At 40.1% G+C, this 13697-nt stretch overlaps 1 protein-coding gene across 3 annotated transcripts in view; it reads right to left on the reverse strand.

Moving 5' to 3' along the window:
• Window positions 1-13697, reverse strand: part of kiaa0586 (KIAA0586 ortholog) — a 533649-nt gene that overhangs the window by 454600 nt on the left and 65352 nt on the right. For all 3 annotated transcript variants that reach the window (XM_060829108.1, XM_060829107.1, XM_060829109.1), the window contains exons 7-8: window positions 12608-12809; window positions 5524-5700 (exon numbers count right to left, since the gene is read on the reverse strand). In XM_060829108.1, the coding sequence (XP_060685091.1) occupies window positions 5524-5700; window positions 12608-12809 (379 nt within the window). The remainder of the gene's footprint in view (window positions 1-5523; window positions 5701-12607; window positions 12810-13697) is intronic.

The raw sequence follows: 13697 nt of genomic DNA on the forward strand, positions 1-13697 counted from the left end.
ACATATTGAGTGTGGGCGTTTGCACTCCCTTTTTGATTTTCTTAAAAACCTCCTTCTCTGTTTTTAGTTGCACTTCAGTCCCACGCTCCTGATCTTCGGGTACCTGGTACGGAGGAGGGAGGGCAGGTCTAAAAATCTCCTCGTGGGTCCTTTCCTGGGTAGGCCAAACTGGCCATAAACAGGTCCAGGCAGCAGGCTGTGGAGGGGGTCGATAGGGCTGGCTGCCTGCCCCTCTTCCGCAGTTATGTTAGAGCCCGGGTGTCCTTGGAGAAGGAGCATACTGTGTTCACCAACACTCTGGAGTTGTTCAGGGAGAGGTGGGCGTCGCATGGAGTGAAGTGTATTATTTCCCCATCCAACTCTATTTTGATCTAGTCCCTGCCCTCCCCTTCACTGTTTGATCACGCAGCATTGCCCTTTGATTTGAAGGGCACTGCTTATCACTGGCCACTTGGGAGTTTCTTTTCTTCCTGGTGGTAGAAACTAAATAAAGATTCATGCACCTTGTGTCTTTCACTGTGTCTCACACCTGCACACACACACACATGGGTGCTGGGGAAAAAATAAGCACTACCACAATTAGGCGGTACTGTGGGGGTAATCGAAAAAGGGAAAAAGAAACAGGAGTGTCGGAAAAAAACAGGAAAAAATAAATATATAAACAAACAGGTGTGTCAGGGTTTCTGCTCACTCTGAGGAAGCTGGATCAGTAAAAAAGAAATAAAAAGGCGAGTTTTTTTTATGGTTGTTTTCAAGCTTGTTCTGTGGTGGCGTCTGTGGACCATGTATTTCTTTGGTGTGGGCGCTTGCACTCCCTTTTTGATTTTCTAAAAAAACCTTCTTCTCTGTTTTTCGTTGCACTTTACTCCCACGCTCCTGATCTTCGGGCACCCGGTGCGGAGGGGAGAGGGCAGGTTAGAGGAACCTCCTCGTGGGTCTGCTCCTGGGCCTGGCCAGACTGGCCATAAGTGGGCCATGGAGGGTGTCATCAGGGTCCATTGCCTACCCCTCTTTCGCAGTTATGTCAGAGCCTGGGTGTCTCTGGAGAAGGAGCATGTGGTGTCCACCAACACCCTTGAGCTGTTCAGGGAGAGGTGGGCCCCGCAGGGAGTGGAGTGTATTATTTCCCCCTTCAACTCTATTTTAATTTAATCCCTGCTGTGCCCTTCCCTTCACTGTTTGATCACGCAGCATTGCCCCCTGAGAAGGGCACTGTTTGTCACTGGCCACTTGGGTGTTTTCTTTTCTTCCTGGTGATGGCAATTGAATAAAGATTTGTACACCTGTGGTCTTTCACTGTGTCTCACACCTGCACACACACAGGTTCTGGGGGAAATATAAGCACTACCGCAGTTAGGCAGTAATGTGGGGGGGTATAACAATAATAACAGGAGTGTCAGGGGTTCTGTTCACTCAGAGCTGGCTAAAAAAAAATAAACAGGAGTGTCAGAGATTCCGTTTGATTCTGACACTGTGGTACCTGTCTCCAAGACTGTTCATGTGAAAACAGAGGGTGATTTGGTGATGGGATCAGCTTCTGTGGAGCTATTTCATTATGGAGAATTTGTTCCATTAACATGGTTTAGCATTTCTGCCTATACCTATTGGGGTTGAGAAGAAAACAGGTGATATTTTTGAAGCATATAAGATGAGACAAGAGTAAATGTTGTGATGTTATTGCCCTCTAGTGGCAGAATCGAACACTAGAGGACACAGTTGTAGTTTTAAGTCAGAGAGAAGAATTAATTTCTTCTGACAGACGGTCATTAATTTTTAAGATTCTCTTCCTCAACAAGCTGTGGAGGCTGGGTCATTGCAAATATTCAAAGCTTAATATTCAAAATTAGACAAATTTTGGACTAACAAAGGGAGTAGAGTCATATAGTGAGCAGGAGTGAAGGCCAAAATCAATCTCATAGATGACACAAGGACCAAATGACCAACTCCTGTTCCTACTTCTTATGCATCCACAATTTTAAAAGAGGAGTAAGATCTAAAATCCACAATATTATGACTCCAATGAGAGGAGTACACCAGTAATCAAACTACACTACTCCACAAGCTGTACCTAAGTGTCAATGTTGCATTTAACCCCTAAAATGGTTATATTTGTTCCTCTTTATTAGTGTTAACCAGAACGAGAGAGGCTTCCACCAGATTTCTTCAGTAAACTCAACAAAGAATTGGTTATTATAAATTCCCAGTAAGAAGGCAATGGAGTAAGGCTTCTGAGCCCAGGGCTCATGCACTCTTGTTTTTGTTTCTTGTCATTTTTTTCTCTCTTCTCTCCTTTGTTCTTTTTTTTATTTTATTTACTCCTTGGTGAAGAGCTCATTTGCAGCAATGGCATCAATCAGGAGGCTCAGAAGCGCAGACTTGTGGCATCAGCGGCAGAGGCACAGTTGGATCCAGTGGAAGACCTGGCAGCTTTAGTAGTGGCAAGGTGGGCCTGAAACACAATCATGCCACTGGCAGAGAAGAGTTTGGGACGGTCCATATCTGGCAGCATCGGTGGTGTCTTCACTGGCGAGGTTCATCAAGACTCATAGTGGTGAGGGCATTGGTGGAGGCAAGATGGTGCCAACGAGTGACGACTTTCAGTCCAGCAGCAGTGGTGTGGCAAAGGAGACTCATGCCTGGTCACCATGTCCATGGCCTATGAAGGAGCACTTAGAGTGATACAGCCATAGAGAGGTACAGCACGGAAACAGACCCTTCAGTCCAACTTGACCATGCCGATCAACTATCCTAAACTAATCTAGTCCCATTGGCCAGCACCCAGCCCACATCCCTCTAAACCCTTCCTATTCATATACTCATCCAGATGCCTTTTAAAATGTTGTAATTGTAGGAGCCCCCACCACTTACTCTAGCAGCTCATTTCATATACGCATCACCCTCTGTGTGAAAAAGTTGCCCTTTAGGTCCCTTTCCATTTTTTCCCCTCTCACCCTAAACCTATGCCCCCTAGTTCTGGACTCCCCCACCCCAGAGAAAAGACCTTTAACCTATCCATGCCTGTCATGATTTTATAACCCTCTAGAAGGTCAGCCCTCAGTCTTCGACATTCCAGGGAAAACAGCCCCAGCCTATTCAGCCTCTACTTACTAAGGACTGTCAAGTTGGACTTAATTTCTTCATTTTTCTGCCTTGTTTTGCTTTATTTGTATGTGTTTTAAGATGGCACCAGACAGTGGCAACACTACACGACAGTTTTCAATGTATTCTGCAACAAGATACATGTGACAATAAATAAATCAAATTAAATAAAGTAATCCTTTAAACTTGAGACAAAACTGGTCAACAAATATGCTCCTATTCAGAGAAATACTATATCGTCATAATATCAAACATACATACTCACGCAACAGACAAGGTAATGCAGCTCCAAATAGATATGGGTTGTAAAAACAGGATAATTTTGGGTTAAATAAAAACCCCAATGGGCCAAGTATTTGAACTTAAAGTACTTCTAAAGGTCCAGTCAATGTCCTTTTGTCAAGATCACAATTCTGATACCCAGACAATTGATACAAAAGCTTGAGATCAGTCTTCAGTTTTAACAAGAGTCAACTGGAAGTAGCAGGCGAAAGTGAGGACTGCAGACGCTGGAGATCAGAGTCTAGATTAGAGTGGTGCTGGAAAAGGACAGCAGGTCAGGCAGCATCCGAAGAGCAGGAAAATTGATGTTTCGGGGAGGAGTCCTTCATCAGGCCTTCCAAAGATTAATAGGAGGTTAAAGAGACTGGTAGCAGGAAAGTTCTCAGGATTTCAGAAGCTACTTCACTGGGAGAGATCTGCATAGCTTATCCTGCTGTAAGATTTTGGAGAGGGGTAGGGTTTGTTGCTTTAGCTGCCACACCTAGGTGTGTACTAAAAATTAAGTTCTTCAGTTTATAGAGGTTATTGCTGAACAAACTTCAGCACACAGATCCTATCCAAACCAAACTTATCAATTATTTAAAGGTATAAATCTTTGTTAAGAAAAACTTCGCTTGTCCACTTTACAGGAAGTTATCTGACATTATGTAAACAGTCAGCAACTTACAATACATTTTTATTCATTTGTCAGTTCCAACAAGTTACATGATAATCTTTCTTCAACACAGAAAATCTTCCAAACTTTGCCATCTCTTTCAGCTTCCTTTACATCTCCCTTTATTAAAATTGCAACCTTCAATAGTAACGTAAAGGAATATTCCATAATTAAGCCATATGCTTCATAGTTTCCACAGAAATACAGAGATAAGAATTTAAATTAATCAGTTGTAAAGATTTCATAAAACTTGCGATAAATACGGTAATCAATTTACTAATATTAAATTATCTAGCAACAATAGCATTGATTTGAGTGTTTACATTAGCTTATCACAAGCAGTGCTAAGGTCTCCAAGTTGTATATATTTTGACAGTAAAATTCAGCTGGGTGCATACTAGAAATCCTTAACTGTTTCAGAATTTGTTCCGAGAGCTAGCAGTATAAGACTTCAACTGCCACTTAGGTAATCAACAAAATAGCGAGAGAATTTTCTTTTTAAAAAGATACAGTAGATTATTATGGTAAAGAATGTAATTGAAAAATCTGACTAACGAGTCATTTTCAAAATGAAACAGTTAAATACTTGAGAAAGAAAAATGTACAGCTAAAGAGAGCTAACTGATCTCTCTTTCAAGGGCTGACATAGACTATTCAGCACTCTGAGCCTTTCTCTAGCTCCTAAAATACTCACTGATGAAAATAAATTTTGTTAAACTTTACTGCTTTCAAAAAAAAATCAACAAAACAGCAGAAGGTATTTATTCCCCATAACACAGATAATGCAAAGCACAGGTATGGATTAAAAATAAAACATATGAGTTCCCAAATTTTTGAAATATATACAGTTTGTCCTGGATATTTCATTATGATTCAAAGTTAAAAGCTCCCCCTCTCTCTTTTACAGCTACATAGGTTTCCCAAATATATTCAAAGATTTCACCTTGCTCATGGTTTCTGCTCAGCACTTCCTTGATGACAACCCTGAACTGAACTGAACTGAATTTGTTCCAGCTTAATCAATTGTACCTTCAACATTAGAAATGAGATCCTCACATTGTCTAAGTGGAGGGCTGAAGTGCTATTTTGTATGACAAATTAACTGTTATTTTGCAACTTAAAATAGAAAAAAACATTGCTTTATATATAGATAGAATAACCTTAATTATCCGAACATCAATTATCCAAATTTCCAATTATCCGAGTAAGATCTTAAGGTCCCGTTAAAAACCCTATCCATTATCCCAAACTCTCAGTTATCCGAACAAAATACTCCCTACCTGTCTTGTTCGATAACTGAAATTGTTCTGTACTGCAATGCAGTCAGTCCCAAGCATCATCATTCTGCCCCTCTGACAATGCCAAAGCTAACCAAAGGTATAATCGCTTTACATATCAAGTAGTATCGAATGGCATTGGGTGGTATCAAATGAAATGTACTTTTGTAACTTACTCAGCAGGAACTATTACTATTTTCTTTGCCATACCTGGTCTATCTGCAGAAATCACTGCATCCACTTTGGCCTTCTGAATGGCAGACTTTGACTTCTTTTGCTGAACTTGAACATCCTTCGACATTGGCACAGGAGCAAACTGACGAGGAGCAGGAGTCTGCAGAGAACCTCCCATGTCAAATCCGTTTGTAAAAGGACGACTTCGACAAGCTGAAATTAAATTCAGTACTTGAGGACAAAATATTCAGTTTTGACTTAAATTATTTTACAGGCATTCATGTTCAAATTTGACAAATTTCCTCTTTATTGGAAGTTCCACTTTCTTATAGGGCTGTTTATTTCTTGATATGAGGTAGAAATATATTCATGATTGAATTAATAAAGACATTTTGTAACTGGAGACATACAGTACCAAGTTGCAATTGCTTGCACCATGGTTAGCTTCAATGCACCTAGGACAAGAAGGGAAAATCTCAAGCTTTCTGTGCCTGATCGCTGATGGAAAATAAACATTGACAAATGTTCAATGAAGATAGAAATGAGTTATCCTATCTTAGATGTCAAGTATTTGTTCATTCTTAGTATTAATGCCCAAACATCAAGAATCCTGCTTGAGCAAGTTGCCAAAGGGAGTGTCAAGAGATGTGCATTTCTGCATTAGTCAACACTTTCAGAAAAGCAAAGGTGAAACTAAGAAAAATAGAAAGTAAATCATGGCAAAAATTAGAAGAGAAATATCGAAAGGAAAACTATGGGAACTATATTTTAGTCATATTTTTTCACATCCATTTATAATAGAGGATATCACTCAGTACTCTAACTTATGCATGTTTAAGATTGTAACAAGAGCAATGTGGGATCTGGGATATTTCATTTTTAAACAATCCATCTTTCTTCTCGAGAGTTCAGACTGGAGGCCTGTGACCAGTGGAGTGCCACAAGGATCACTGGGTCCACTACTTTTCATCATTCATATATATATGATTTGGACGTGAGTATAAGAGGTATAGTTAATAAGTTTGCAGATGACACCAAAATTGGAGGTGTAGCGGACAGCAAACAAAATTATCACAGAATATAACGGGATCTTGATCAGATGGGCCAAGGGTTGAGGAGTTGCAGATGGAGTTTAATTTAGATACATGTGAGGTGCTGCATTTTGGGAAAGCAAATCTTAGCAGGACTTATACACTTAATGGTAAGGTCCTAAGGAGTTTTGCTGAACAAAGCGACCTTGGAGTGCAGGTTCATAGCTCCTTGAAAGTGGAGTCACAGGTAGGTACGACAGTGAAGAAGGTATGATTTCATTTATTGGTCAGAGTATTGAGTACAGGAGTTGGGAGGTCATGTTACGGCTATACAGGACATTGGTTAGGCCACTGTTGGAAGATTGCGTGCAATTCTGGTCTCCTTCCCATCAGAAGGATGTTGTGAAACTTGAAAGGGTTCAGAGAAGATTTACAAGGATGTTGCCAGAGTTGGAGGATTTGAGCTATAGGGACAGGTTAAATAGGCTAGGGTTGTTTTCTCTGGAGCATCGGAGGCGGAGGGGTGACCATATAGAGGTTTATAAAATCATGAGGGGATTGGGTAGGGTAAATACACAAGGTCTTTTCCCAGGGTGAGAGAATCTAGAACTAGAGAGCATAGGTTTAGGGTGAGAGGGGAAAGATATAAAAAAGACCTATGGGGCAACTTTTTCACACAGAGAGCGGTGCATGTATGAAAGGCGCTGCCAGAGGATGTAGTGGAGGCTGGTACAATTGCAACATTTAAAAGGCATCTTCATGGGTATGAATAGAAAAGATTTGGAGGGATATGGGCCGGGTGCTGGCAGATGGGACTAGATTAGGTTGGGATATCTGGTCGGCATGGACGATTTGGACCAAAGGGTCTGTTTCCATGCTGTACATCTCTGTGACTCGAAGTAGGTAATACTCAAAATCATGTATCTCAGTAAAACTAAAGTGGATCATTCAATTAAGATCCACTACTAGTACCTCTGAACAAGGATGAAATATCTATTTGGGGCATCACACACACAAGTTCATATATAAATCATGACTTAATTTGGACATTATTTTCTCCTTTACCTCTAGAGCAATTAGATGATCTGTTATAAATAATTTTAAGTAAAATTCAATCTGTGATTAATCTCAAAACAATTCTTGAGGCGCAGTAATGGTAGTGACTTAATTTAAGTGTTCAAACTGATAGCTTTATCGGTAATCATATATAAATTTATAACAACTGGAAAAATAAGAGAGAAGAGAAAGGAGAGTATTTTATAAAAATAAATAATATAATTAATTATGATCTCAAACACACTGCCTAAATGGACAGCAGAAACTGATTCAATTGTAAATATGAAAAGCAAATTGGATGCAGAATCATGAAAAAAAACAAGAGTGGGAGAAATTAAATATCTTCTCAGAAAAGAAACAGAGGTCTGATAAAAGTGAATTATTTTGTTTACAGCTATAGAACTTTATGAACTATGGTCCATACACTGACTCTTGGATGAAACCATCTAGATATAATTCTCATCTCTTTGAAAGTGGTCACCAGACTGATTGCTCAGGCTTTTAGAAGCAGAGAGACGTAGAAAAATAGAAGCAGGTGTAGGCTATTTGGCCCTGAGAATCTGCTCTTCCATTCATTTTGATTATCTATCATTCAAATCAATAGCCTGTTCCTGCTATTCCTCACTATCCCTTTAACCCAGGTACTATTTTGAGCCAAATTGTTTTAGATGCAGAAGACATGCAGAAACACTCAATAATTTATCCAATGAAACACAGGCTTGTCTGTACACCTTGAAACACAGAACAATAAAGACTCCAATCACTTCTCTTTAAACAAGCTTTAAACAAAGGTTTACTTCACATCGCCAGAAACTAACCTAGATTCCCTTAGTTACATAAAACCAGTGAAGAGTTGAGACTGGAGCTGGACTGGAATTCTCCAATATGAATTTTCTGACTGGAATGCCCCTCAGAATTCTATCCAATTTCCTTGCCCATTCTTGAAATCACAAGCAATGCTCAGGCCAGTTTTGTTGACTTGTCAGAAAGTGACTTAGAGCCACACTTGCCAGACATCATGAATTCAGAAAAAGTATCAGATTACGTATGCAATTCACTAATTCAAATCAAACCCAGCACAAAGGAAGGTTGTTACATTTATTGGAGGTCAATCAGCTCAACTCATAACATCACTGCAGGAGTTCTGCAGGGTCGTAGCCCAACTATCTTCAGTTGCTTCAATGCTTTGCCCCCCTCATAAGATCAGAACAGGGAATGTTCGTTGATGATTGCACGATTTTCAGCACCTTTCACAACTCCTCAAATATTGAGGCAGTTCATGCCCATGCTTGGGCTGACAAATATTGAGAAATATTTGTGCCATACAAAAAACAGGTAATAACAAGATTCCTTCCAAAAAGAGAGAATCTAAGCATTGCCACTTGACATTCAATCATATTGCCTCACTGAATGTCTTACTCATAACATTCTGGGGTTACCACTAACCAGAAACTGAAATAGCCTAACCTAGTCACATAAATACTATAGCTACCAAAGCAAATCCGAGTTAAGAACCTTGCAACAAATAACTCATCTCCTACTTCTCAAAATCTATCCAGCATTGACAAGGCTCAAGTCTTAGACAGAATATTCTCCACTTGCCTGGAACAGTGCAGCTCCAAAGGCACTCAGGGAGCTTGACATTACTCAAGACAAATCAACCCAATTATTTTGGCACTATAGCCACCCAAAAAAAAATTCACTTCCTTCACCACCAAAACTCAGTAGCAGCAGTGTACGATGTGTGTCATCTAAATGCACATCTTGTAGAAACTCAAAGGCTCTGTAGACAGCCAAACTCAACGACCAATACCATCTAACAGGACAAGGACTGCAGATTCATGGGAACACTATCATTTGCAAGTTCCCTCCAAGTCACTGACATGGAGGTATGTCGCCATTCTTTTATTGTCACTGAGGCAAAAATCCTGTGTTCATCCTTTACAGCATTGGGAGTCTATCTAAAATCAAACGGACTGCAGCAGCTCAAGGAGGCAGCTCATCAACACCTTCTCAAGGGCAACTAGGAATAGTCAATAATTGTTCACTCAGCACTCACATCACATGAATGAATAAAAAAAGATATAATTAAGCTCTATATAATACAACAAGAGTTAACAGCATGCATCTTAAAACAGATACTGGCCTCTAATTCTTTTATCTAATTGGGTTCATGGTTTGTTAGATGAACTGTGCTCATGTCACAATTAAATCTGAAATTCAAACGATTTTCAAAATGAATATTGGATTATTTTGAGTTTAGAATAAACTAATAATATTATTAAACATTGTGATCAGGGCCACTGTTACAAAGTGAAATTCAGTTTATATTACAGAGTTTGAGATCTTCGCTTGTGCTTTGGATTCATATTTTTAATTCTGCGCCTTGCTTGCTAAAAACACAAATTATTGTGTATGATAATGCATGCGACCAACATGACCATTTTAATGCTTCAAATTATTTAGAACTATCAGAGAATCACAGAATTGTTAAAATGCGAAAGGCCCTTGTTTGGCCCATTGCATCTGTACTGGCTCTCTGAATGAGCATTATAACTTGGTGCCAGTCTCCTGCCTTTTCCCTGTACCCTTGCACATTGTTATTTGAATAGAGACAATCAAATGCCTTTCTGAATGCCTTGATTGAATCTGCTCCATCACAGTTCCCGACATTGCATTCCAGATCCTAACTATCCGATGAATGAGAAGGTTTCTTCTCATATTGCACTTGCTTCTTTTGCAAATCTGTGCCCTCTTGTTCTTGATCTTTTTGAGTGCTATCAGTTTCTCTCCATTTACACTATCCAGACTCATGATTTTGAAAACTTCTGGCAAACCTCTACCTATATGTCTCCAAAGAAAAACAGCTTCTCCAATCTTCATAACTAGTTTTGTCATCAATCAAATGACCCTTATAAATTGTTCGACACTCTCTCCAATGTACTCACATCCTTCCTGAAGTATTGCAGCCAGAACTATGCACAATAGTCCAGGGAAGGTCTTGTACAAAGGGAGCCTAATTTCCTTGCATTTTTTGCTATGTTATTATAATTAAAGCCTTGGATACTACATACAACTAGTTACATTTGTGTTTTTAAAAAGCATGAACTTCACAAACATTATTTATTTTATGTTTATTGCTTTCAATAAATAATTGTTCCAGCACAAAAATCTTTCCCATTACTTTCAGTCCATTTAACTGAAACGAGTATACTTTGCACCAAGAGGGGAAATGACCAACATATAGATTTGTATAAGGAGTAATTAAATCTGATCCAGAACTACTCTGCGATCAGGAAGAATATTTCCTGCCAAAATTGGGTCTTCTCCGTTGCTCCCGATGCGGTTTCCTCTACATTGGGGAGACTGGGCGCCTCCGAGCAGAGCGCTTTAGGGAACATCTCCGGGACACGTGCACCAATCAACCACACCGCCCCGTGGCCCAACATTTCAACTCCCCCTCCCACTCTGCTGAGGACATGGAGGTCCTGGGCCTCCTTCACCGCCGCTCCCTCACCACCAGACGGCTGGAGGAAGAACGACTCATCTTCTGCCTCAGAACACTTCAACCCCAGGGCATCAATGTGGACTTCAACAGTTTCCTCATTTCCCCTTCCCCCACCTCACCCTAGTTCCAAACTTTCAGCTCAGCATTGTCCCCATGACTTGTCTGGACTTGTCCTACCTGCCTATCTTCTTTTCCACCTATCCACTCCACCCTCTCCTCCCTGACCTATCACCTTCATCCCCTCCCCCACTTACCCATTGTACTCAATGCTACTTTCTTCTCACCCCCACCCACCTCTAGCTTATCTCTCCACGTTTCAGGCTCTGCCTTTATTCCTGATGAAGGGCTTTTGCCTGAAACGTCGATTTCGCTGCACTTTGGATGCTGCCTGAACTGCTGTGCTCTTCCAGCACCACTAATCCAGAATCTTCTCCTTCATAACTGATATGTTATTTTGCCTGGCAAAAAAAGGACATAAATGTTCCATCTCATGTGCATCTCTGAATCAGTTTGACTTGAATATGCTAAATAGCCAGGGTGGTGAAAAGTAAATTCATTATGCTGGAGTGAAGGCAGTGATTTGTAAAGCATTATTAAGGCATGCCATAATTCTGAACAAAAACATTGATGTAATTTCTAAGAATTTTTTCAAAACATTGGTGACTTCATCAAATTAATACATTTACAGGGTGCCATGGTGGCTCAGTGAAGAGTACAGCTGCTTCACAGCACCAAGGGCCAGGGCTGGTTTCCACCCTTGGGTAGCTGTGTGAACCTTGCACATTCTCCTCATGGGTGCTCTGGTTTCCCCCCCATTGTCCATGGATGCAGGTTATGTGGTTTGCCTGTATTAAATTGCCCATATCGTCCAGGCATGTGCAGGTTAGGTGGATTAGCCACGGGAAATGCAGGGTTAATGGAATATAGTAAGTGGATACGTCTGGTTAGGATGCTGTGTGGAGGGTTGGTATGGACTTGATAGATTGAATGTCCTGCTTCCACACTGCAGGGGTTTCTACGATTTCTATGACATTCGCAATCCTAATGATCAAAACCCCAGAGATTGAAACTGCACAAATTATTGAGCATGTGAATATGATAATGCTGAAAACTTGTTTTTGCTGCTGTAGAACCCAGAGTCTACTTCACAGTAGTAGCAATAGTACAATATTCGAAGATGAACCCATAATTTTGCTTCTAATTTACACATTGAAAGATTGGATCAATGCAAGTGTGCAAGAAAGGTCTCAAATTTTCTTGGTTGGTTTTTAAACTCCAAATAACACAGTATGCCATATCAAATATTAGATTTTTTAAAAAACCCAAATTGCAAAAACACAATTGTAACACCAGATTTAATGTTAATAAAATGATTTCGTCTCCTGTAACTGTTTTCACATATTATTATGCCATAATAAGCTGAGTTAAATTTTAATGACACTGAAGATCCGTTGTTTTCCTACAGTATTATAACAGACAAAGGAAATATTTCTCCATTTCACACAAAACTGTTCGTACTTCTCACCCAGTAGTGCTGCAGAGGAGTCAGACGGCACATCTCCATGAGAAACGTAATGGATACTGTTGCTTGGCAACTGCTGGAGGCCTTGATTCAAAGACTGAGTACAATGTGCTGCTGAACTCTGTGTCATATTGTCAGAATGTGTTGGAGCCGCATCAACAGAATGGATGTTGCTCATTGTGAATGCTGAAGTCAATATTCTCGACTAAATGACAAAAGTAAAAAGAACTGTTATGGTCACTGTACAATAATACTTAATCACATGGCATAATTATAATTATATTAAGAAATGTAAGTAAGTGTGAAGGAGTGTTCAGGCAATTCTATCTGCATAACACCTCAGCTTAAGGCACCTTAACTTCGAACATTAGTTCTGGCTAGGTCAATGCAGTTTTGAATAATGAAGCAATTAATACAATTTCTCGGGTGAACAATTTACTGACCTAGATTTCCAAAAGGAGGAATGAAGCCACTGATCTATTCAGCAAACATTCAACACACACTAAAATATCATAAATGGAAAAACAAAACTAACCCCATTAATACTACATACCAGATCATGGACTCCTTTCACGTCAGAGAACTGGTGGTGGTTAATGTGAGGGTTACCACACCTCAGACAAAGGGAGTAGTTGCAAAGATGAATCTTCATGGTAACCTCAACCAGTGAGAAATTGAATCCACACTGTTGGCATTACTCTGAATTGCAAGCCAGCCATCCAGCAAACTGAGCTAAACTTGCACTCTTTCTTGCACAATAATATCTGAACAGATTTCTGGTGGCATGACTCAAGACAGTCAAGCCACATTCATGTTATCATGCAACAGCACCACTTAATTATGCTTGAATGACCACACAACATAGTACATAAAGGCATGGACTGAGGGGCAAATGCCTGAGTTTTCCCAGACCAACAAGGCTAATTACTGAGCTGCTTCTGCAGCTCAGCTTTCGAAGTCATTCGGGGAGGAAGAGGAAGAAATGAAGCAGAGGCCACTCAAATGGGACAGGTAACAAACTGTCAATAACCTTCTGTAAATATATGCACATTTACCCTCTGAAATTATCTGTTCCAGTGCCATTTTCTTGCTC

The sequence above is a fragment of the Hemiscyllium ocellatum genome, chromosome 8 (genome assembly GCF_020745735.1).
Source record: "Hemiscyllium ocellatum isolate sHemOce1 chromosome 8, sHemOce1.pat.X.cur, whole genome shotgun sequence".
NCBI classification, from domain to species: domain Eukaryota; kingdom Metazoa; phylum Chordata; class Chondrichthyes; order Orectolobiformes; family Hemiscylliidae; genus Hemiscyllium; species Hemiscyllium ocellatum.